The sequence below is a fragment of the Pezoporus occidentalis genome, unplaced genomic scaffold (genome assembly GCF_034315485.1).
Source record: "Pezoporus occidentalis ecotype Australia unplaced genomic scaffold, CSIRO_AGI_Poc_V1 ctg124, whole genome shotgun sequence".
NCBI classification, from domain to species: Eukaryota; Metazoa; Chordata; class Aves; order Psittaciformes; family Psittacidae; genus Pezoporus; species Pezoporus occidentalis.
Window position 1 is genome coordinate 478,602 of NW_026913038.1, and position 24,626 is coordinate 503,227.

The 24,626-nt window shown below is 42.0% G+C and overlaps 2 protein-coding genes and 1 long non-coding RNA gene across 4 annotated transcripts; all 3 read right to left on the bottom strand.

Moving 5' to 3' along the window:
* Positions 1 to 1,353: 1,353 nt before the first annotated feature.
* LOC134157975 (hepatitis A virus cellular receptor 1 homolog) lies at positions 1,354 to 8,716 on the bottom strand. Of its 2 annotated transcripts, XM_062607500.1 has the most exons (8): positions 8,222 to 8,715; positions 5,894 to 6,238; positions 5,233 to 5,283; positions 3,331 to 3,410; positions 3,027 to 3,074; positions 2,724 to 2,838; positions 2,138 to 2,177; positions 1,354 to 1,754 (listed from the first exon to the last, which is right to left on the bottom strand). In XM_062607500.1, exons 1-8 carry the CDS (start codon positions 8,268 to 8,270, stop codon positions 1,661 to 1,663), a joined length of 822 nt encoding a protein of 273 aa, XP_062463484.1. In that variant the 5' UTR covers positions 8,271 to 8,715; the 3' UTR covers positions 1,354 to 1,660. The 2 variants fall into 2 exon arrangements, with proteins under 2 accessions (XP_062463484.1, XP_062463485.1); XM_062607501.1 differs by lacking the exon at positions 5,233 to 5,283 and having other exon boundaries at positions 8,222 to 8,716.
* Positions 8,717 to 9,785: 1,069 nt separating this feature from the next.
* Positions 9,786 to 13,248, bottom strand: LOC134157977 (uncharacterized). The gene is made up of 2 exons (XR_009962561.1): positions 11,028 to 13,248; positions 9,786 to 9,947 (listed from the first exon to the last, which is right to left on the bottom strand). It is a non-coding gene; the product is annotated as an uncharacterized LOC134157977 (long non-coding RNA).
* A 771-nt stretch (positions 13,249 to 14,019) lies between these two features.
* MED7 (mediator complex subunit 7) lies at positions 14,020 to 15,163 on the bottom strand. Its single transcript, XM_062607502.1, has one exon. The coding sequence runs from the start codon at positions 15,074 to 15,076 to the stop codon at positions 14,255 to 14,257; it is 822 nt and encodes a 273-aa protein (XP_062463486.1). The 5' UTR covers positions 15,077 to 15,163; the 3' UTR covers positions 14,020 to 14,254.
* Positions 15,164 to 24,626: the final 9,463 nt, after the last annotated feature.

The window sequence follows — 24,626 nt, forward strand, 5'->3', positions numbered from 1 at the left end:
CTGCTGTGTACCCTCACATGTCTCAGAGCAGCCTGAGCAGCAGCCAGTGGGGACATACTCAACAGTTCAGCAGCATCCTTTTGTCAACAATATAAAACAGGTTAAGCAGCAGTCAGTAAAATATCTAATTTGCTGTATTCTGCCAGGTACAGTTCACACAATGCCAAGTACATACAGTCCCAGCTGGTCTGACAGGAAGAGAACTAACGAAACCTGACGCATCCAATATCCTGCCGACATTTTCCCTGCAATGATCCTAACTACAACTCTGTTTCCCACCACCTACCATCAAGCAATGGCTGTGAGCCATTGCCCAGCTTAAGCCAGTGCAGGGAGCAGCTGAATCACACCTGGGGCACAAATTTGTGTCAGTATCCAGCTACCATTTTCCATGGAGCTTGTCCAAACGGAGTCAGTCACTGTGTTGCAGGAGTTAAGGGAAGGAAGAGGATGAAAGCAGCATCATACCAGCTTTGTTACTTTCGCAAGACTGGGCTAAATGCAGCAGAGTGCATTGAAAAAGGCCACCCAAAATCCAAGCGTGCTGAGAAGAACCAGGAAAATGTGGTTTGCTTTCTGCTCCTGTGCTGCTATCTAGTGGCTTCTTGCAGGCAGAAGGGGAACGGAGAGAACCGTCTCAAACAAATCAGTTTGCAGCTCATCAACCTTACCACACTCAATGTGATGGCAGCTTGTGTGCAGCTGGATGACCTCTTAATGGGCTAACAGGGTTCCAAGTGCCACCTGCTCATGTCTGGGGCACATTATGAAATAGCTGCTCCAAGATCCACCAAAATGAGTGGAAGTAATGAAAAAGCACAGGGTGCTGCTGCCTGCATGTATGTATTTGTATGCATTATACTGCATATCTAAGGTGAAAAAGAGAAAGACATAGAAAAAGTGATGCTTATTGCAGAGGAAAACATATTTAGTCATAGTTCTCTGAAAAGAAGCTGTGAGTATTCTGCACATGGAAATACTGATCCTGTAGGCTCTGAGGAGAGCCCATGATGGGGGGGTTCAATAGCTCCTCCAGATTTAATTGTGGATGGACAGGAATTAGTACATTGCATTACGGAGCTGTTACCAGGACTGGGTATATCTGACTTCAACGGAAATTCAACCAAATGTGTATTGAAATACTAATACATCAAGTTTTATTATGTATGATCTTTGTCATGGCAGCTATCCAATTGCTTCTGCCCTCTGATGGCATGGACTCGTGTAGCTGGTGCTTCTGCCCCCTGAGAGCATAGACTCTTTTGTAACGGGCAGATAAAAAAAAAAGGATTGTCTTTACTGTGCATTGTAACTGTGTGGTTTTCCTTTTGTGATGAAATTGCTATTCTGGCATTTCCTTCTTTTTTTTTCCAAAAAGGAAAAGAGAAGTTGAAGCAGATAATAAATATAATGGTAACTTTCTTTAGAGTTTGATAAGTAGATTCTGGAAATTTCCATTCAAGCCAGTAGGGTTTCTGTTTCTGGAACAGGCTGATAAAAGATTTTAATTACAAGTGTAGCTTTTATTTGTTTTACCACAATGATGTGAATAATGCTTCAATAGTCCAGTCACATTTAGCTGCTGAGCAGAGGCAGCAGCTAACATTATTCAAGGCATTTGATCTCTCAGTGCTGACCAAGGCAAGCATGCATACAGTCCTTAGTGCACTATATAAACGTTTTCCTCTGCATGGACATCATCTTCCAGTGCACTGTGGTTCCCTGCACCTTCTGGCCTCCAAAAGGCAATGAAGCTGCACAAAAGAGTAAAAGCCATGCTGTTAAACATAGAACAGACAATAGAAACAGAGAGCAGAGAGCTACATCAACCAGCCCCCTGGATAATGTAAAACATGCAAAACCCCACTTATCTAAGCATGACTGACAATGAATCATTTTTCCACTTATGAGACAACCCACACCTAAAGTTTGCATGCTTCCTAATGCAATGAACTGACAGTTACATTCATTTTCGCTTACTAACTAACGGTAAGTAGCAGGATTTAGTTATTTCTTTTTGCAATATGTCCTATTAACTTGACATTAAAAAAAGAAATGGACTGGTCTGCTTACTGGCAATATTTTCCTTCTGCAACCTAGTCTGTCCTATTAGCCCAAGCAGAAACAGAATACTTACTTTGAAAAGTCATCCATCTTCTTTGTATTGAACAAATAGTCTAAGGACCATCAAGAATGAAAATAAATTTAAAAAAAAAAAAAAGGAAAAAAGAATTCTTTAAACCATCAGAAGCAAGTAGAGGGCTCAAAAAAAAAAAAATCAAGTATAAGAAACTAAATAAGGGAACTTCAAGCACATATTTTCAGTACAGGAAAGTCCCATTATTTCCTATGAAATTTAATTCGTATGGCTTAATCTAACTGAAAGCCTCTATGCAGGAAGTCTGGCACACAGAAAAATATTGGACGTAATTATATGAAAGCAGTGCCCTTCCCATTATGATTGGGAAGGATTGGGACAACATGGCAACTGAGGCATGGGGAAGAGGAAAGGAGTGGGATGGGAGAGATGGGCTCATATCACATTCACGCTTTGCTGTCCTGTGCTCTAGAGGCAAAGAGGGAGAGCTAAGCAAGCAATTACAGTGCAGGGCGCAGAGTGGGGCCATCCAAAGATCTTAGCTCACACCTCCCTGAAGCAGAAGACATCTGTGATTTGGCACACACAATCAATCCTTGAATAACCACCCGTGGAAACTACTTACGCCTAGTGAGGAACAGAGCCAAAATCAGGATGGCTAGAAGGACCACAGATAAACCGATCCCAATGTATAGTTCATTTTGTGAATGCTTCTGACTGGGAAGTGATAGAGACACGTTCTGTAAAACACAAAACAGATGAGCATTAATGGTACTGAGAGCAAGAAGCCTATACAGTACTCAAAGGCCATTTATGTTTTTGGCAGCTCTGTAGTAAAAGTCCCAGTTTGAGCCCCATTTTATGGTAGTATAGAGCATCTCTCTGCTGTTAGGTGGTGCAACTTTCACTCCCTCATATCCTCCTGTACCTGCAGGTTTGCAGTTACGTCCAAGATGTTTGAGCAAGGACCAGAGGCCTGAAAAACAATATAGATGTTTTCAAAGCTCTTCCTCCATTAGTAGGAAGTACTTTATGCATGCAAAGCAGGTTTTGTATTTTTTCCTCTTTAAGAATGAGCAGATAAGCATTCACTAAACGTGCAGACTACAAAAAAAAAACAACACTCTTTTGCAGTCCAGCTAAAGCAGTGCAAGTGAAATGTAGGGATGACCCAATAACCTCCTGTCTATCCATTTTGTCTAGATATGCTATAGCACAACAGAGATGCTTACGGTCTGAGGAGCTTCTGAAGCAGAAACTGATGGCCATGTTCTTGTGATGGTAAAGGAGGATTCGCTGGCACTCCCAGGAGCTGAGAAAAGGCAAGACAAACATCACTTGCACAGGGAACCATTCTGCTTTGACAGGAAGGAATTTGTACTGCTGACCTGGGACTACTGAACTTAAGTATCTCTCTAGCAGGAGTCTCAGCCCTGTGTATCACAGAGTTTGATGCCTTCAGAAGGCAGCACAAAACACTGAATACTGAGCCTCTGCTGCCCTTTTCAGAGCTTTGAATTCCTTCCAGGTAACACTTAGGTCTCACTATTACCTTAACACAGTGTTTGGAAGGAGTATCCAAGGTAGGCTTCTGCTTCTGGAGCTATGAAGAGGCATTGGACGCCTAAAGCAAACATGGGTTGTCTGATGAAAACTGACTAAGGTTACCTCAGGGCCTTGAAAATGTGGTGCAGAGTCAGAGAAAGCAAGTGATCCTTTCAAAGTCCCAGGCAGCTATAAACAGACCGAGCAACTTGTGATGTGTTTGCATAAGGACCTGCCACATATTTTGAGGTAATTTCCCAGAGCAAAGCTATTTGCAGTATTTAAAATTCAGAGCTATAAACGCATGTCTTCCATACCATCAGTCTCAGTTTCTCCATGGGCTGTCAGATGATACGCAACCCTCCTGAAAACAGAATTTCCTGTTCACATTATGACAACCCCAGCTTGTTCCTTTGACGTTTTAAATTGTTACCCTCATCCCAGAAACTTTATTTTGAAGAGGACAGGATCATCTGTTTCACTGGTCTCTTCTATTGGAGATTCTGGACTATTCCGACATATGGCCACCTGCCTTTTCCAGCCTCCCTCTCTATGAACGTGCACGTATTAACTTGTGTTTTGAAAACATAAATTGTTCCACCAGCAGCTGAGGAAGACATCACAAGGTTAAGAAAACCTGTAAGTTCTAAGATCGGAAGCCATGCTATCTGCAACTAGAACAGAAACAGCTGAGAAAGTTTTCACTTCTTCTTCCAAGAAGGAAACGCAACTGTTGTAACACTTTAGAGTTGTGTAGGTGGAAACGTCAGAGACACAGGGAGAAATACAAAAAGCATCCCTGATTTTGCGTTCAAAAACCAGAGATTAAGTTATCTACACCAGGAGCTCTCTTGTGCACTTGAAATGAAAGTTGTGTCTTTCAGACTGAAAAAGATGTAGCTGAGTGGGTATATGATATAAGCCTATAAACTTGTGAGTGGATTGGAGAAACTGAGTTGTTCACTGTCTCTTCTGCTACAGGGAGGGGCCTCGCATTATTAAACATGCATAGGCTACAGAGAACGTGGGCAGCCCCCTGAGACACACGTTATAGCAGGGCAGAAGGATACTTTGGTGCTGTAGCACAAGATTACTGCCTTGTTTCTACAATCCTCCTTAGTCAGGTGCCATGGACTGCCACAGGGTCCTGAATTAGATGTACCTTGAGCTAGCCTGGTAAAACAGTTCTATATTATAAAGCAACAAATAAACTAGGTAGTGGAAACACCTAACTCCTAAAAAATTGTGGTTTCCTGTTCATGGAATGCATTTCCAGAAGACATTTTAGCACAAATAAAACAACACACCATAACAACAGCCACAAGGAAAACAATGCTTACAGCACCAATAAAACATCTACTTAAGCGTAACACCTGGAATCAAGCTTCCTCTCATGTATACACATTCCTCCTGTTGGACTCTATAGAAAGTCAGTCAGAATTTAAACTCAAGTTCTGATCTCTGGTTCTATGGTCATGTTTAATAAATTTTAGCCAAATTTTCTATCATCTGTCACTTTGTTTCCTAAAATCCCCATTTGCAATATAGTTCATATATGCTATTGAGATTAATACTCGGATAAAAGTTACCTGAGGTCTGTTCAGAGGTGTAAGTGTGAGGACTTGCTGTAGAGATCGTAGCTGATATTAAAAAAATAAAACAAAACCAACATACGTTACAATAAACCTTAGTGTGAATTTATGTGGTGAAAAGAATAAAGTGTTTCTATAATAAATTCACTAGCACCAGCTACACAGTCCATCTGCCAGTCACTTATTCTGTACATTATCATGCTTTTTACAAACAGGACAAAAACCTAAAAATCAGAGGAAGATTCTATTAAAACCAACAAGTCTATACTAATGTTTTGCCTCTGTGCTTTACTCTAGAATCAAGCAGGGAAAATGAGCCACCCTTTTCTATGAAAACTATAATGCTCTGGATGAATTAATTAGACTGTGGTGCCCTTTCCCTTGAATTCTTCAAATAGCGTTTCTAAGAAAGCTCAGTAGCTTTGTGCACCATTAAACAAAGCACCATGTCCTTTTTTTAATTGCAGTGACTGTGCTGGGATTACAACAATGCCAACGACAGCTTCATGTAAACAGCAGTAGCAGCAGTTCTGCAAAGTCCTAAAGATCTGTCCTATAGATGATTATAGAAATCATTTCCACCACAAGCTTTGAAATCCAGACCCAACAGCAGATTTACCACAATGGTACTCACACAAGAACACACCTCTGCACTCACCTTTCTCTATCACAACCTCATGGTTACTAGTCTGATCATTGAACCACCCTGGGATCTCCACACGGCAGCAGTATGTCCCACTGTCTTCTTCCTTGGCATTCATGATTGTGAGGGACACGTCACCCACAAGCAGGTTCCCTTTCAACGTATACCTGCTGTCATACTGTACTGTCACCTTCCATCCGTCTGTCCAGATAATGGGCTGATAACACTTTGAAGAGGGGCAGCTGCCACGACCCCAGCACATTGATGTGAGGTCATATGTACTCTTAACACTGTAAAAGCAGGGCACGGTGACATTCTGACCAGCCTCTCCTTTCACAACCGATTCTGATACTGTGGGGCCTGCGGACAAAAAGACAAACAGTTGTTGAGCACAGGGCATGCAAGTGGAAGCTTTTCACACATCTGGCATGACGCTGTACCTCCCATCTTGCAAACACCACCAGGCACTGCTGGGTTAGGTTTTCCATGAATAGATGTGAATCCCAGCAGTGAGGAATAACACTTGGGCAACTGATTGGTTCAGAATGCATCTCTAGCCAGAGAAAGAAGAAATATACTTTCTGTAGCCCCTGCAGGTAGGCAGAGAGGTAAAGAGAAAATAGAGTTTTGGATCTGCACATCTCTGTGGCATCTCTTTAGCCACGTCCAGTCAGTTATCTTGTTAGTTTCTGCCTTAGATTAGATTTAATCCAAGCCACACATGGAGGAACAGCAGGACATTGACCGTCATTAAAATCATTGTGGGGAAACCCTCCCTCCCTTTCCATGAAAAGCCACTAAAAGGCAGGTTTCATCAGAATGATCACTACTGAATGAATTCCCTTTGTTCTTGCTTAATGCCAGATTTAGACCATTCCTATCAGGAGATATTTTTCAGAGCTTTTCTAAGAGATTTTATACCCTCTTCTTTTACTACCTTATTTTCTTCCCTCATTCTTATGCAGTTTCTAACTTGTTTGTTTCCCATTAAAGGTCATTTTTGACGTTTCCAGAAGGTTGTGTCACTCAATTCAAGTTAGAACAGTGAGACCTAGCAGCCAGCAGCCCCATTCATCACTGTGAAATAGTTTATTTTGCTGTATTTAGACCAATCCAGTCAATATTCCCTTTAGGAGGGTTTTGATAAAAGCTGTGTTAAGTGCCATACAAAATCATTTGTGCTCTGGTGATCCAGTTATAGCCAGCCTGTAGCCACCTTCTTCTAACAGGTTATGCAGCAGGGCTCCTGAGTTGTACATTTCATCTATTTGTACTTCAAAGTAAACTGTCTGTCATATTCTCACTACCACGTATTTCTAATCCAATTCAGTAACATGGGATCATGCGCAAATATTTAAATCTATCTGTATTAACGTTTCAGGGATAGAATTCCCTGCAGCAAGTACAGGAAACAAATTATCTCTATTAAGTCTAGCAGTCTGTAATTAGGAAGGGAGCTCCCCAAGGCATATTTGCCAACAGGCACCAGTAGATCACATGCTCTATATGGGCTTGATTGCCATTGTCCCTTGTGAAAAAGTTGTTTTGCCCAGCTCAGTCATTTTCCTAAGCTATTATAGTTAAAAACAACTCCGCATGCAGAGATTTTGCCACAATAGTGCACTAGAAACTAATCTCTGAAACTAACGTATTTTGTTTAATATAAAACAGCAAGCTTGAAATGAATCTCATCATAAAAGGCTTTATAAAGAACTACAAGGAACAGTATCTGTGACATAACTTTTCTGTCTGCTGAACTTATCCTACCACCACCTGGCTGCCTATACTACTACCACCCTGCAACCTGTTTTTTTAGTGCTATTGCCTTTAACAATATTTTCCCAGAACAGAAAAGAGAATTAAAAAGGAATTATTATCAGAACAAAAAAGGAGAAACTATCTATTTGTTCCAATAAAATTTCATATTGGCTAAAAACCACCAGAAGCCACAGTTGACCTTTACTCTGTTTTCCTAAGCAGTCCCCTTCACAAGGCCAGTTGAAGTGAAATATCCATTTTACATGTTTTCTCAAATGATTTAAAGTTCTCTGCTCATCTCAGATTGTAATTACCTAAAAAACCCAAAAGATAATTCAATAATAAGACTAGCAGGAACATCTTTAAAACCATCATACATACCCTCAATATAATTTTGTTTTAAAAAGGAAATAAGACTAAGAAGATACTGAGCCACAGTGACAAAGTTCTATCAATAACACAAACATGCAGCTTCTGTGCCACATGGTCACCCTTCCGTTGTAACACAACATTGCAGCCCTCAGAAACACTGATGCATGTTAACCCCATCCAGCTCCACCTATTCACTTAGACCCACTTAGTTACCTGTCAAGAGGATCAGAAGAACCCAGTTTATGCAGAAACAAGATGACATTGTGGCTGAAGATGAGGAACAACACTCCTGATGACCCTTTGGACATTCAAGAAAAGTTATCTTCTTCACAGACTTCTGGTTTTACTCCTTACTGTGTCATTTTCAGCCACAAATGCCCTTTTAGTCTAATCCGGATTGCCTTTCCTGTGGTTAGTCTGATAGTCTCTAGCAGCACAGGCAAGGACTGCTGCTGGTGGCAGTGTCCACAACTGAACTGTTGCTGACTGTGGTTTGACTAAAAGGTTAAGATACTTTGCAGCACTTCAGAAATCTACTTCTCATTTTTTCCAGATCTGTCTGATTACAGTAGATGAAACTGTTGTCAGCACCACTGAGCTGACACAGCACTCAGTAACCAATTGCCCCATGCTGCCTCCCCTGCCCATGTTTGCCATAGCAGACAATTTGGATAAGAAATTACCCAGGCTATGTAAGGCTGTGGTACATGGAAAGAATTTGGCAAAAACAAGTTTCTTAGGACAAAGTACCGAAGTACTTAATCATAAGTTTCTGGTTCTAACAGATGCAACTCAAAGCATCTTTGTAGGCTAGAATTTAGTATTGCTGAAAGGCTGTCCTACTCTTGCACAGTTGTAGCCCAATAGAGCCAAGTCTTTTTTCATTTGACTCTTAAAAATTCTGTCTGCATCTGAGCTTTTGCAATATAAAGTAAAACATGCAGAATACACGGGACACTTCAAAAGCAATGTGGAAACCATATCACCCTGGGCTCAAGACTCACTGAAATACAGCTTTTGAGAAGTGGCGTTCCTTGGCCACTCTCTTTGTCTCTGGATTACCTAGCTGTTCTTGAGGACATCATGCCTTTTTTCATGTTGCTTGGATTAGAAACACAGCTGTGATCAAGTGTGTTTGATCTAGGGCCAACAAGCGTTCTTTGCTGAAGCAACTAACCTACCTCACGCTGTTTTATACATACAGAATTAAGTCCTAAGCAGTAACTTGGTATCAACAACTGCAACAGCAGAGATGCTTCCAAAAGCATACCCAAAACCATACATGAAGCTAGAATAAGAACCAACAAAGCTGTGTTGTTTGTCTACCTTACATGAGAACAGAGTCACCAAAGTGACAGCTTCTTTAAGTGAAAAGGAGGAAAACAAGGGATCGAAGTAGCTGGGAGATAGACATCAGCAATATACTTGTAGGAGAGAACTGAAAGGAAGGATAAAGGGGGATTTTTGCCTGTGGTGTCTGGAAGGAGGACTCTTTAAGAAAACGCTTCCTCTGCTCCTCGTGTTTGGGGAAACAGAAACTGCAGATAAGTGATAGAGGAACAATTCTAATCATTAACAGCCATAATAGTGCATGGCACTGGCTGATGAACTCCTGGTGGTTCAGTGTGTGACACCTGCAGACCAGGACACATCCATTCTGCCAGTTATATGCAATAACATGCAGTGTGCACAGGTCCACATGTATTCTTCTTCCACACGGGCCACATCTGAGCTCTGAAATAATAGGGTAGGAAAACAAGGAAAGTTATCCCAAAACTCTGCCTGAGCCCATTTTATTCACTTCACCCAGGTTGTTTTGTTCATACAATAGTCTACAGTAGTTTGGGTGCTGTCTGTATCCCCAGGAAAGCCATTCTGGTCACATAAGAGAATGTGATAGCTACAGGGCAACAGTTAACCCACTTGCTTTAGATTTCACCTCACAGTCCATACATACAGTATACACACAGTATACACACAGTATGCTAGAGATTGGAAGGGACCTCAAAAGATCATCTAGTCCAATCCACCTGCCGGAGCAGGAACACCTAGATAATGTTACACAGGAATGTCTCCAGGGAAGGAGACTCCACAACCTCCCTGGGCAGCCTGTTCCAGTGTTCCGTCACCCTCACTGAGAAGACGTTTCTTCTCAAGTGGAACCTCTTGTGTTCCAGTTTGTACCCATTACCCCTTGTCCTATCATTGTTTGCCACTGAGTAGAGCCTGGCTCCATCCTCGTGACACTCCCCCTTTATATATTTATATACACTAATAAGGTCACCCCTCAGTCTCCTCTTCTCCAAACTATAGAGACCCAGCTCCCTCAGTCTTTCCTCATAAGGGAGATGCTCCACTCCCTTAATCATCTTCGTTGCCCTGCGCTGGACTCTCTCCAGCAGCTCCCTGTCCTTCTTGAACTGAGGGGCCCAGAACTGGACACAATATTCCAGATGGGGTCTCACCAGGGCAGAGTAGAGGGGAAGGAGGACCTCTCTCGACCTACTAACCACCCCCCTTCTAATACACCCCAGGATGCCATTGGCCTTCTTGGCCACAAGGGCACAGTGCTGGCTCATGGTCACCCTGTCGTCCACTAGGACCCCCAGGTCCCTCTCCCCTACACTGTTCTCTAACAGGTCGTTCCCCAACCTATACTGGAACCTGGGGTTGTTCCTGCCCAGATGCAGGACTCTACACTTTCCCTTGTTATATTTCATCCAGTTATTCCCTGCCCAACTCTCCAGCCTGTCCAGGTCTCGCTGGATGGCAGCACAGCCTTCTGGCGTGTCAGCCACTCCTCCCAGCTTAGTGTCATCAGCAAACTTGCTGATAGTACACTCAATTCCCTCATCTAAATCATTGATGAATATATTAAATAATACTGGTCCCAGTACTGACCCTTGAGGCACTCCACTAGTTACAGGCCTCCAACTAGACTCCGCCCCATAGACTACAACTCTCTGGCTTCTCTCCTTCAGCCAGTTCACAGTCCACCTCACTACCTGATCATCCAGACCACACTTCCTCAATGGAAAGCCTTGATATAATCTCTGAGTTTCTACTTGCCTGTTTTCCAAGTTCCTGTTTTCAGTTTGTGCAAGAAGTGAGCACTATTTCTGTAGAAAATGTGCCATCAGCTTTTTCATGCAGCCCTTTTAAGCAGATGCTCATTTTTTCTTGACTCAGAGCACAGAGTCAGATCATACTTTGTGAAAATAACACCAAAGCAAAACATTAAATATTGGAATAAGCTTAAAGCATTATTGAAAACATCTTTTTTTTTTTTTTCACTATTTTAAAGCCGTATCATTAAATAACTTATTCTTCTTCCCCCCCTAGATGAATAGAGCTACCAACTTTCCACTTTAACCCACTGAGGACACATTCGGCTTCTCTGTATCAAGAAACTTGTGGAACTTTTCAAGTAACTGTAGTACTTGTTAGCTCTGTGCTTGTTCAGATAGTGTAAGAGCAGGGCTGGGCTTTTTCTTTTCCTTCCTTTTTTTTTTTTTTAATTAAGAGCCTACAAAGTGCTGACATCAACTTTCTCTCATCAAGTTTCATAAGGCATATATAATCCAACACATACTGCATATGTTAACATTTCTGAAGCAGAACACTTCAGATGTTATCCTGTCCAAAAATAGAATCAGGATTTGCTGAGGGAAGGAAAGATCATCAGGAGCAAGTTAATTAACACACTGGAGAAAAGAATAGTTACAAACAAATTTGCTACTCAGAGTCACATCATCCTGCAGCATTTGAAATGCCATTTCCTGAGACTGACTCCACTGCAGCTCCCAACCACTGTTTTCCAAAACCAAAGTTGTAATAGAAAAAGTGACAACTATCATTGCTTTGATAGTTGACAATGGAAGAAAAAGTCCATGTTTTGGCTGAAAAAAGCCCTGGAAGCCTCCCACAGCTTTCCAATGTTTGCCTTAAACATAGAAAAAGGATAATCTAGAATAAAGAAATTATTCATGAAACCTTTTTGACAATGAAAGCAGCTTTGAGTATTCTTTAAATGACACACTCCTCAATTACCTCAATGGTTTCACAAAGAAGCTTACTGTAATGCTTAGCTGCTGACAGGACCCAGCTTGGGTAGTATTTTGGTACCCAGGCCTACAAATTTATTAAAAGCATAAAAATTAGACAAATATCAACAGAAAATCACTGATCATTTATGACAGTTCTTTTTGAATGGGGAAGCTAAAAGGACCACGACAAACTTACCCTGGAGGCACTAAATGTTTCTCTGGATCTTCCACATGAAAAAACATAGCAGACAAGTAGATACGAAATCAATTTTGCTCACGTGCACTTGTTTTAGTTACCTACAAGCAATACAAATTATAGCTAGTTCAGAGAGAAGGAAGGAAGGAAACAGTAGTGGCTGAGTAAAGGACAGAAGTGTTAACTTTGTAGAATTATTTATACATTTCTAAAAAAACCTTACTTTCTACTTCCTGTTACTTGCACTTAAAATAGCAGATGATGTCCTCCAAGGAGTCATAAACATACTTTAGTTCATCTGCACTGAGCTCAATCCCTACAACCTTTTGCCTGCCCATTTAAGTAACATTTCTGAAAACAACAAAATTACCCAATGAAAATGATTCTATGATCCTATACTATGGTGTTAACATGACAAAAAGATGGAGGTAAGATTTCCCTGACAGGAAAGGCAGGGTAAAGAAGCCATTCCTTCACTGTCAAGTCATTCTTTTCCTCTTGCTATAGAGGGGTTGATTAAACTCAAATGTTTTTTAAACACAGTTGATGCGGATTCCACTTGATGGAGTACTTACAGGCTCTTTCAAACTCATAAGTTCTCAATGACTATAAAGGCTAATTACCTAGCCAGACTTCTCTTCCCTGAGAAAAACACTTAGCAGGGCACAGGGCTCACCTGAAAAGCAAATACAAAGCACCTGTACTGCAAAATGATTCACTTCATGAAGGTATCTTAACTATGGAGGAAATGTCAGTATATGCATCTATGTGTAAAAACCAAGGCAGACATTTTTGTAAACTCAAGACTTGTTATGAATTAAGAAAATTAAAACCCAATTAATTTTAATTCATTTACTTGTTCAGATTCCTGAGAAGTGTGTCGCTATAAGGCAAATTATATCATCTGTGATCATCATGGTTTAATTCCAGCTGGCAATTAAGTCACAGCTGGTTCACTTCCCTCTACCCTGACCCTTCAAGTAGAATGGAGAGGAAAATAAAACCAAAAATAAAAATTAAAACCTATCAGTTGAGATAAGAGCATTTAATAATTAAAATAAGGCATAATACTACTAATAATGGTGAAAAGGGAAACAGCAGAGAGATAAGACAAACTCCACAACAAAGCAAACAACAGTAATGCACAATACAGTTGTTCAGCACCCACTGACCAATGCCCAGCCTGTCCCTGAGCAGTGATCCATGGCTCCCAGCCAAGTCCCCCCAGTTTCTGTACTAGGCATGACATTCTATGGTATGGAATATCCCTTTGGATAGTTCAGCTCAGGCGTCTTGGCTGTGCTCTCTCCTGGCTTCCTGTGTCCCTCCCCACTGACAGAGAATGGGAAACTGAGAATCCATGATCAAGGTACAAAGGACTTGACAATGACTAAACCATAGGCGTGTTACCAGCATTGTTCTCAGACTAAAGCCAGAACACAGCACTGCACCACCTACTAGGAAGAAAATTAACTTTCTCCCAGCTGAAACTAGGGCAGTAATAAAGAAATTCTTAGGTTCTCTTTAGTACAGTTATATTACGACCAAACCAGAAAGGAACAGATTTTGCAGACTTTACACAGATTTTAATACTGAAGTACACATTCCTGAAAAGATCCTCTGATACTGTAAACAAATACACTTATTTGGAATGGAGGAACTCTCAACTGCAGTTCCTCTCAGATCCTTTATTTGCTTCCACACTATAAAGCAATTGACAAAAAAAAAAAAAAACATACCCCAAAAAAGCAGAAAGTGACAAGTGAAAGTACAACAGAAGCTAACTTTAATCTGTGGCTACCATCTCACATGATGTATTTAACAAAAAGTATACATTTTGGTTCTACCAATAACCACACAGTTCACAAAACAAACACTTTCAGCTGCCTAGTCAGTCATGACCTCCAGCAGGTGTACAATGCTCTGTCTGCTTGTACAGCAGCAATGCATACCTTCAGAATCCATTGTGCCTCTCACTACAATGAGCTCAAAAAAGTGGGTTTTTCATGTCATTTCATCAATAATGCTACACATAGCTGCGTCTTTGTCTAAAACCTGATCTCTCCTGCTACCAGAACGCTCTCTCTGCTTTTCGCTGTGTCCGATACAGTTGTTGCCATCACCAGGATCCATTGGTTCCACTTTCACTCTCAGTCCTCCCTCTGAATGAGGCAGATCATCAGGCAAGGAAGCCAGGCAGTTCTGAATCATCTCTACAACTTGTTCCAAGTGCTTCTGAAACCGCTCTGCTGTTTCCAAACGCTGCCGTTTCTGCACCTCCATCATGACTCTCAGTGTCTCCCTAGCTTGGTGAGGGCGATACTCATTTATAAGATGATGGACATGAACAAAAAGCAGTTTCAAGTCTTCCAGTTTCTCCTCTCTTTTTATACTCCCTGGACTCCTTATCAAGATATCCAAGAGGTCCAAAAAGTTGACCAGGATGGACATATTAAGTTTTCTTAATTCCTTCTTGTGGTCAAACTGCATTGGATGCAACCGTTCAATACCCTGGCTCTCCAAGGGTCGAATGATCAGATCATCACATTGAAACTGATTACCAAACATCATATAACTGTCTTTCACTGGTGGTGGCGGCTTTGGAGCCAGGCCTTTACGGATGTTTTCATCAGTGTATTCTTTTATGTACTGCATTGGAGGTGGAGGAAGAGCACTCACTTGCTGAGGTTCACCCATTTCTGACAGATGAAAATACCTAAGGAAATGTCCCGAGAAATACACATTAAACAGCTTGTGTGACCACCTTATTGTACGAATAGAAACAAAAGCAACATAAGGGAGAAAAATGAGCCAGAAGAAAGCCATTTCAATGCACAAAGTACAAGAAACTGAATAAATCCACACCAGCTTTTCACTAAGGTATGCCTTCAGCAGGATTAACTTCACCAGAGGCACATAAAGCGTTCATTTCCTGAACCACGACAGAGCAGCCCGGGAAGACCCCTTCCTCAGGCTTGGTACGACAACATCACGCCCCGCGACAGAAGGAGCCGCGCAGGCCAGCGGCGGGCACGCATCGCCCTCAGGGGAGGCGGCGCCCCGGGCCCACAGTCGCCGCCAGCCTCCCGTTCTCCCGGCCGAGAAGAGCCAGACTAAGCTAGGCCAGGCCGGGCTCCGGGAAGGCCCAAGCCCTGCCGCAGGTTTCTCCCGGCCACAGACGAAGACAAAACAGCCTAGGTCGCGCTACGGCAAAACCCCACCGGCGCCTGACCACGCACCGCCGCACGATGCAGCCCCGCTCGCAGCCCACGGACAACCGCTCGTCCTCGCCTGCCCGCCCAGCTACCCTCAGCGCGGCCGCCGAACCGCCACTTCCGGCCAAAGGCCGCTTCGCCTCCCCTCCATTGGCTCGCAGGCATGCCGGAGGCGCTCTTTGATTGGTCCTTCCTAACGCCGGTCAGAAGCTTGCTCCACTCAGCGCAGGGGCTCCCTCTGGAGGCGGTACCAAGCGCGGCCGGGCGGAGAGCGCGCTGTATTGATGCTGGGCGGTGGAGAGTGGTGCAGGTGGGGTTGGGCTCTGCGGTGGCTGCATCCCTACCGCATCCCACAGCTGATGAGGTTCCCCCAAAGGCCTGTAGTGGCGAGAGCGGTGCGGACCTGGCCCCCCTCCGAGAGTTCCCCGCACCGCTGAAGTACTGTAGTGGAGCGCTGTGCGCAGTTCTGGTGTCCGCAACATAGGAGAGATGTGGGGCTGTTGGAGCAAGTCCAGAGGAGGGCAAGAGGGTCATAAGAGAACTGGAGCACCTCCCATGTGAAGACAGGCTGAGAACATTGGGTCTGTTCAGCCTGGAGAAGAGAAGGCTGCATGGAGACCTCAGAGCAGCTTTCCAGTATGTGAAGGTGGTCTATAGGGATGCCAGAGGAGACCTCTTCATCAGGAATGTAGTGATAGGACAAGGGGTAATGGGTTCAAACTTAAACGGGAGATTCAAGTTAGATAAAAGGAAGTTTTTCCCTGTGAGGGTGCTGAGGCGCTGGCACAGGGTGCCCAGAGAAGCTGTGGCTGCCCCATCCCTGGCAGTGTTCAAGGCCAGGTTGAACACAGGGGCTTGGAGCAAGCTGCTCTAGTGGAAGGTGTCCCTGCCTGTGGCAGGGGTTTGGAACTGGATGAGCTTTAAGGTCCCTTCAATCCAAACCATTCTATGATTCTAAATAGCTTTTGAGTGCCTGCTGCGTTCCCTGACTACACTACGACAGTAACAAACAGCTGGGCTCCACTCCTTTCATTGATGATTTGGTTTAGACGGAGTTGAAGAACTTTCGTGGATTTCAGTTTTCCACGGTGTGGATGGTGGGAGCTGGGGTTCCTGATGGCATCGCCTTTTGCACGGATTGCTCTCTGGACTGGACATCAGTAAGGGATTTTTGACGCTTGGGCATGTTTGTCCCGTTTCCTCTCCTCCTCAGTAGATGGCAGCAACGGCCTTTGTCTGGCGGGGCCGCGCTGCGCGCACACGCGGCACCATCGACAGCCTTGCAAAACTGGTATTTCACCAAGAAAAGAGTCTGGACCGAATGAGAATCGCTTTGGATCCTGTTAATTATTTCCGAAATGGTGCAAACAAGATCCAGAATAGTCAGGTTTGTTTGATTAGAAGACCTGAAAACCCGTACAGCTTGCATTTCACTGAATAGCTGGGTATTTAAACACTTCGAACAACACTCTGCAACTGACAATGAGTACAACCCTGCCTGCAAAGTAGGCTGATCTTATTTCATTTGTAAGCAAAACATATCCTGGGGAGGAAATGAGCCCCTTGGGACATTTGTTCTCGGAATATGTCATATCTGGTCCATAGGAAGGAACTTGAGTGAACCTGCTGAAGAAGTCTTTCCCATTATGAAGTTCAATGCCCTTGTACTTTGGCAGTGCTGTATAGTATTTACACATTTTACATTACATTGCTGGTGACTTTGTTACATTCTTAGTCTCATATCTCTTAATCTCATAATAAAGATTTTTCCTTTTCTTTGTATTCATAGTATATGCTCTGGAAAAGATTAAAAATTAAACCCAACACAAGTTATGAGTAGTTAATATTGATTAGTGAACTCTAAATATTACAGCCACCACTGTGATTCAGCTGCTGTTGCTGCTTTACATGGTTGATGTCATTAGTGTGATTATAGTTTAGCATTTATCCACATATATCTATATATGGATATGACCTATGCTAAGTTTTCAAACATAGGCACAAAGGAGGTTTTTCTTGCCATTTGGTAATGACTGTAGGGAAAATTGGCAGTAGGTTGATCTGGGCTTAATCTGTATTTGTCAATAGTTTCTAGACTGTCAGATTGGATGCAATCTGGTATCTGACGTGATATCTTCATACTTTTTGCCTTACTTCCACTTAAAAAGTGAAACAAAGGTCCTTACATTAAGGATTTTTTTGTGTGTGTGAATTGATCTAGTGTTCTTTTCAGAAACACATCAATATGGACTGAAATGTCACGAGTGTGAATGGGTTCCTTAGCCTCAGGAGGTTGGGTACAGAAAGCTCTTATTCTTTTACATAAATAAATGGGTGACCACGGTTGGCATCACAAAGAAGAAGAAATGTAACAGAGTAAAGGGGTGTTCAGTTTTCATCATTTCAGCAGTGGACCTGGGTTAACCATCCCTTTGGAATGCAGGAGTTGTGCTAGTACATGATCTGTTAGTAAGAGCCACCTTAAGAAAACTGGAAAGCAGAATAGGTCATTTGAGTGCCAAATAAATATTGCATGCTTTAATTGTTTTTAACAATAAAGACTTACAAACCCGAACAGGTTAAAGAATTAAGAAGTTTTAAAAGTTGCCACCTGTCACCACTTTCCTACCATGGATATGGAACTTAAGGTCTCCACAGAGTGAAGGGGCACTTCTGGTGTAGGCACTGAAGTGGGTCTCTGGTAGTCTCCCATGCCACAGGTTTGCTCTTTGACAACAACCAATCATTCGGACTCTCCATATTAAGCCACAACCACAGTCGCAAAAGACTCAAAAAGCTATATGAAGTCTTTGGGGATCAGCAGGACGATTTGAGACCTTTAATCTGCATTCACAAAATCAAAAACACTTCACCACATTGCTTCTTTCATCAGCTGGTGATCTTGTCAGCTGAGAGTCTAAACAGCTCAGAGAAGTACTCCAGCATAGAGATGCAGATTGTATGAAGGCACATAAGCATGGTTTTCAAATACAGGCAAGGCTGCAGTTCCATGCTGCAACTGAAGTTTTCTGCTTTGGAAAGGGTGATCTCATTCCTTCACCTCCATCCCCTAGTCTTTCCTACTGCTCCCACTCTCCTTTCTTCCTCCAGCCTCCACTTCTGGCTGTGCAGTCATTTCTTCTCACTACTTCATACCATCATCTTGAGGAAGTGGATTGCAAAGTAAACTGAAGCAGCTCCAAACCCCACTGAAAACATTACTGTAATTTTTGTGGATTATATTATGAGCTCTTCTAGTGAGTTAAGTCAGATCATTGTGCTATTGTGAGCATCACGGAAAGCTTTGGAAAGAGGAGAGCTTATAGGGAGAAGAAAGGAAGGAGGTCAGGGAGACAGTGAGGGAATGGTACTCCTTGTTTCTGTGGCAGCAAGCTCTTATCTTGTCTCAAATTATCTTGTTACATCATTCTGTGAAAGGCAAGGAATAGAAAGCACCACCTCCAGACATGCATGAGAAAATCCACGTAGCAGGAGGTACTAACACACCTTTGGGTTTATTGGACTTTCCAGACTTTTGCTTTCACATTCTTTTAACAAGAGCTGAGCTCAATTCTCTAGTGCCTTGCACTGAGTGAACTGTGCAGCAAGGATGGAAAATGCTGGTGCTTCAAACAGTAGAAGGCAGTGGAGGGCCAAGCACTTGGTTTTTGTGGTTTTTGCATGATCTCTGTGATATTCTGGAGTTATTTTCCCAGTCTGTATGTAATGGCCAAGACAGAGGGGATATCATAGAGTCATAGAATCATTTAGGTTGGAAAAGACCTTTAAGATCATCAAGTCCAATTAATCATCAAGTCCTAACCATTAACCCAGCACTGCCAAGTCCACCACTAAACCATGTCCCTAAGCATCCGCAAATACCTCCACTCACAAATACCTCATCCACTTCCCTGGGTTAGTGTTCAGCATATTGCAGGGAAAGACAAGAATCTGACAAAAGCATCTCTGCCCTCCACAAAATGAGTGTGTCACAGGAAGAACTAAGGATGGGGAAAGGGAAAAAACCCATATAATGTCAGCTAATGAAAGAAGAAAAGAGGGTTTCAAGTCTCATTCTTGGCAGCATGGCTGAGTCTCAGAAGACCCATGGATGACCCTTTCTAGCCTGTATTTCAGCTCTTTTCTGAAATAAGGACACTGACCAGTACAAGCCTACCACTGATAATACAGCAGAATTCCTACAGCATCTCCAAATTGTGGAAATGAACCTGGACACCCCTTCAGCAGCAGGCAAATCAATACAATAATATTGTCGGCCTCAAGGACACAACATCTTAATTTACAGTTCTAGTTAAGTTTGTTTTGCTCTTCTTCATAACTAATTTGAGGCAAATTGGCATGTTTCATTATCAGGCATTCCAGTTCTGTTAATTCAGCAGTAGTGTGTACAGTGTGTGCCAGTGCAGTATGCTAACTTATTTTAACAGAATTTGAATCCAAGCATAGTAAATACAAACCCCATTTTCAAGCATGGTCTTAGAACGGCACTGCTTTCTTCGGTGCTAGAACATGTTTCTTCCATTTTTGATTGCTATTGCACTCTAAATAGTAAACAGAATGGAATTCAGTTCCAGTCTCTTCTTGGGTTTAGACTGAGTGTTACATCTCACAGCCTAGTGATTGTTAACAGGCTTCACTGCAGGATATGCAAGGGAGGAGGGGAAGAGAAAAGGAGCCTGTTGGGAATGAAGGGGACTTAAGCAAGCTTTATGTCTCCATCTGCTGTGCTTAATTCCCATCTCCCTGTCTCCTGCTGTGGCTTTGGGAATTAGTGAATTTGCAGTGCAGTGCTGTGCTGCCTTTTCTTTCTGACTCCTCCAACTAAATATCAGATGCAGCCTATTGCTGCACCTACTAATGTAGGAAAGAAGTTTAATGTTCCCATCATGTAAAAGTTGGGGCACATCAATCTTCAGCGCATGTGACAATTGAACTGTTTCTTGCTACTATTACCAGGCTGAAACAGATTCAAATCTCAGCACAGAGCCTGCATGATTATCCAGCCATGAAATATGTTAATAAATTGACGTGGCTCAAAATCCAGGCACATTTTGATAGAATCAGCCAACACTCTTTCCTATGCTCACAGTCTTGATGGTGATTCTAGAAGCAACCCCTTACCTGATTTTTAAGCCAGACATTAATGGTGGGTCTATACTTGGTCACACATGTGTAGTGACTGCCTATGCTAGCTTGCAAATGAGTGTGTCCCAAAAAAAGTGTCTTCGTGGCATGGAGAAGTAATCCATATGCAGCCATCAGCATCCTGGGTAGCTGCAAACATGTCTTATTGCCAGAATAAACTGTGGGGTTTGCAGCACTGCAGTTTTGCCAGCAGTGTAAGTCTCGCCTTTGTCTTCAGATGGAAATGGTAACTGACCAGAACCACGACAGGCAGACACTACAGAAAGGAGCTGGAACAAATTCCCAGTTTTTGTATGACCTGATGAAACTATGGGTTGTTTTTTTCTCTTTCTGCATTTCTGCTTAAGAAAGAAAAGCTGAGCAAAGGATTATTTGTACCTTCATCACAGAAGAGCCTGTCCTAACTCTGTGTAAGCTCACCAGTTTAAGACATGTTCTCTATGTTACTGCCAGCATCAGTAAGCCTGAGAATGATTCGCTTCAGGCATTCAAGTTATAGATAATTCACTGCATCCTCCTAGCAGATGCTCAGAACAAGGCATCTACTTTCCCAGGGCTACCAAAATGTTCACAGGAGAATCTTCCTCTGGTTCTACAAGAGCAACCCCCTTGGTCACTGGGAGCAGTGTGAGTGGATTCAGAGGTGCAGTTGTAAGACCTACATGGAAGCTGGATGCATCTGGCTCGTAAAGACCAGGCTAATTCTTCCCTTTTCCTGCAGCTTTCTGTCTTGTTCTTTGGATCCACTGGAGACATGTTTATTGGGGTGATAATGAACTGCCAATGCAGCAAGACAGCTGAGTAACCTAAATAGAGTTTCTCACACTCTAAAAAAGCAAAGTGGTGAAATGTGTTGAATTCTGGAAGCTTGGAAATTGAATGATAATCATCATACTAGTGAAAGGGAAGAGCTGGCACCCAGGCAGTAAACCTGACCTAAATATTACACACGATAGAAGTATACAGGTTGTTTTATGAGAGAGAAGATATGGTTGCAGCTTTCCGGTCTGGTTTTTTTTTTTTTTTTATGAAAACAAGAAATATCTATATTTAGCTTTATAAATTTCTCTGCCGCCTTCAGGACATAAGCATTGGTATCAGAGCAGGATGTGCGGGTGGGGAGATTTCCACAGTCTGCAGCGAAAGAGGTGCGAACTGCATAATCTGGGTAAATCCCCTAAGAAAAAATCCAATCCCTGAATTAACATTTTCAGAGCAGAAATAGAGCAATTTGCAGGAAGCAAGGGAAGAACACAGGTGATGAAAAGAAAAGAAAGGAGCCCACTGAGGCCACAGTTGATAACAACTTTCTCTATAACCTCAATTTGTCTGGCACGAAGGAGTATTTAGTGAACCTGGCAGCTCAAACTTGAATCTGAGACTGGATATTTCAGATTTTCCTGCATATGGGTGGAAAAGCATCAAAGGACACATGGTAGCAGGCTTTATGAAAGCACTTTAGCAGGGAAGATGTAGGATAGCTAGAAAATTCATGAGGCTTTGTCTCCTCATCTTAAGGGATAAACTTACAGTGGCTTTAAGATACTTAGGACAGTTATATTGAATTCCTTTCCATTTAATTCATATTGCATCCAATACATGCAATACACAGTGATCAGAAGTCTTGAACAAAAGAAGTTTGATTATATGTTCAGTGCATCACTGCACTGTCATACAAGGTCAGGTTCCAGAAAGAAGATTCCTGTATTAGAGGTATATCCCAGCCCACCCAAGGAGCCCTTTCAGGAAGGCTATGTTGTTTGTGTGTGGAGTTCTACAGATTTCTTACATCTTCCAGCTCTGCAGCCAACTTGACAAGGGGTGTATTTCTACCTAACTGTATAGTTTTATATTTATAGACATTAATAAATATATTAACGATATAATAAAATATATTAACTATAAATATACAGTTAATATATTTATAAACTATAAACTAAAAAAAATAAACTAAAAAATATATAAACTAAAAGTATATAAACTAAAAAAATATATTAACTATAAATATATAGTTAATATATTTATTAACTATATATATTAACTATATATTAACTATATTAACACTATATTAGATTAACTATATTAACTATATAGATATATCATTAATATATATGTTAACTATATAGATACATAGTTAATATATATATTATCTCCTGCTTTACTGTAGAAGGATCCTGAAGCCCTTAAATGACTGAGGCTTTTGTTTATATAACCCTTGGTTTAAACGGGTTATAACCAGTTAGTCACCCGGGTGGGTGATGACCTATGATTTATGTCAACAGTTATGTCTTGAAAGCAACATTTTCTTTTAAAATTGGGCAAGAAATTATGATCTTTGAAATTAAGTAGAATTCAAATACACATAAGCAGTTACTGTCTCATAAATGTATAACTAAATATAAAAACAATTCTTAGGCCATATGTTTTTGTATATACATGTCAACCTGGCCATATATTCATTAGACTATTCTGGTTTTGGCTTGCTACACTTAAATATGTGTATGTTTGCTACACATGGGCTTTGGGATTAAAGTGGAAAAGGAACATGAAGGGGTAGATCTGTGGCAAGAGTGGATACAAAAATAAGTCAGTTGCTACCTTCCTCCCCGCTTCAACAATGGAGAGTTACCAGTTGATAAGAATACTGCAAAACAGAAATAGTTAACAGCTTGCGCTGAAATCAATTCCCATGTTTCTATTAATGGCATCCAAATCTGGCTGTGTTCATTTGTTTCCTTCCTTATGGTCATTCTTAATTGTTTCCCCAGTCTAATACCTTACCTGGCCCATCATCTGGTTGAACTCACCATGGAAATCTCAGAATGGCTCATCTCGCTTGCTAAACCCTGCTACGTCTAATGTAACTACCAGATTCTCTATCACTCTGGGCCAAAATCTTTTATTATTTTCTTACAATTATGTGTCTCTTTCTACATGTGTTGTATCAAATCTGTACCTTCACATTCACAGCAGCTCAGCCTGTTCAGTTCTCCCACATGCAGAGCCAAATCTTGCTTGCTCCTTCTTTCTTGCTTGTCTTGACCCTTGCAGCATCTTCCCGTCAGACCTCGTACAACGCGTAGATTTGTACCATGTTTACACCAAATAAAGCACAGTTGCCAAGCCCCCTATCTGAACATTTGATCCAGTCACTCTCCTCTTCATGTCCCTTCGCTAACTCATTGCTTATCACATGAAGAAATCAAGCTGCCACTCACTACATTCAAAGAATTTCTTAACTCTCCCCCCACTACTTACCACCCTGATGAATCTCTTCTCGCCCCCACATCCTCTCATCTCCAGCAGCCCTGCTCCCCTCAGAGGTCTACGTGTTGGCTTCTCATCTCTTTGCTGTCCTGCATGCCTTGTTTTTTCTGCAGAGCTGCAATGTCACACCCTTGCATTTCTATTTATATTCAGTTTTCTGAGAAGATGTGTACATCTCTGCCAACAGACTGCAAACCCCCTTGGCACAAGATACAGAGACTTTTCAGAAAGTCCTCAACATGTTAATAGTTTTTGCGAAGAAGAGACTAGAAAGAGTAACATAGTCCTAAGTAAGTGTTCATAGCTAAAAATGCAATGACGAGACAAACTGTGGTTATAGATTTGTGTGTACTCACAACAATCAACCAAATACTGTCAAGATTAAGAGCCTTTGGGGGGATTCACTGTTGCTAGCATGGTGAAATCCGTACAATTTGTCAGGGCACGCATTTTGTCCGTGTTTTGGCTTATTAATTACAAGAAAGGATCTCTGTGCATAATTTAAACCAGCAAATTCTCAAGTGTGTGAGAAGTGATGTGTATACAAATGTCGCCCTATATTTTAGGGGTGCAAGCACTTAAACAAGGTCTGGAAGTATCTGAATAGCTGCTGCCTACACAGACAGCAATTTTAGAAAACTCAGCAGACTTTGATTTTTTTATATATATGCATAAGGCAAACTGTAGAATTGGGAAATTTGGCCTGAGTATTGATCCTAGTCTACACA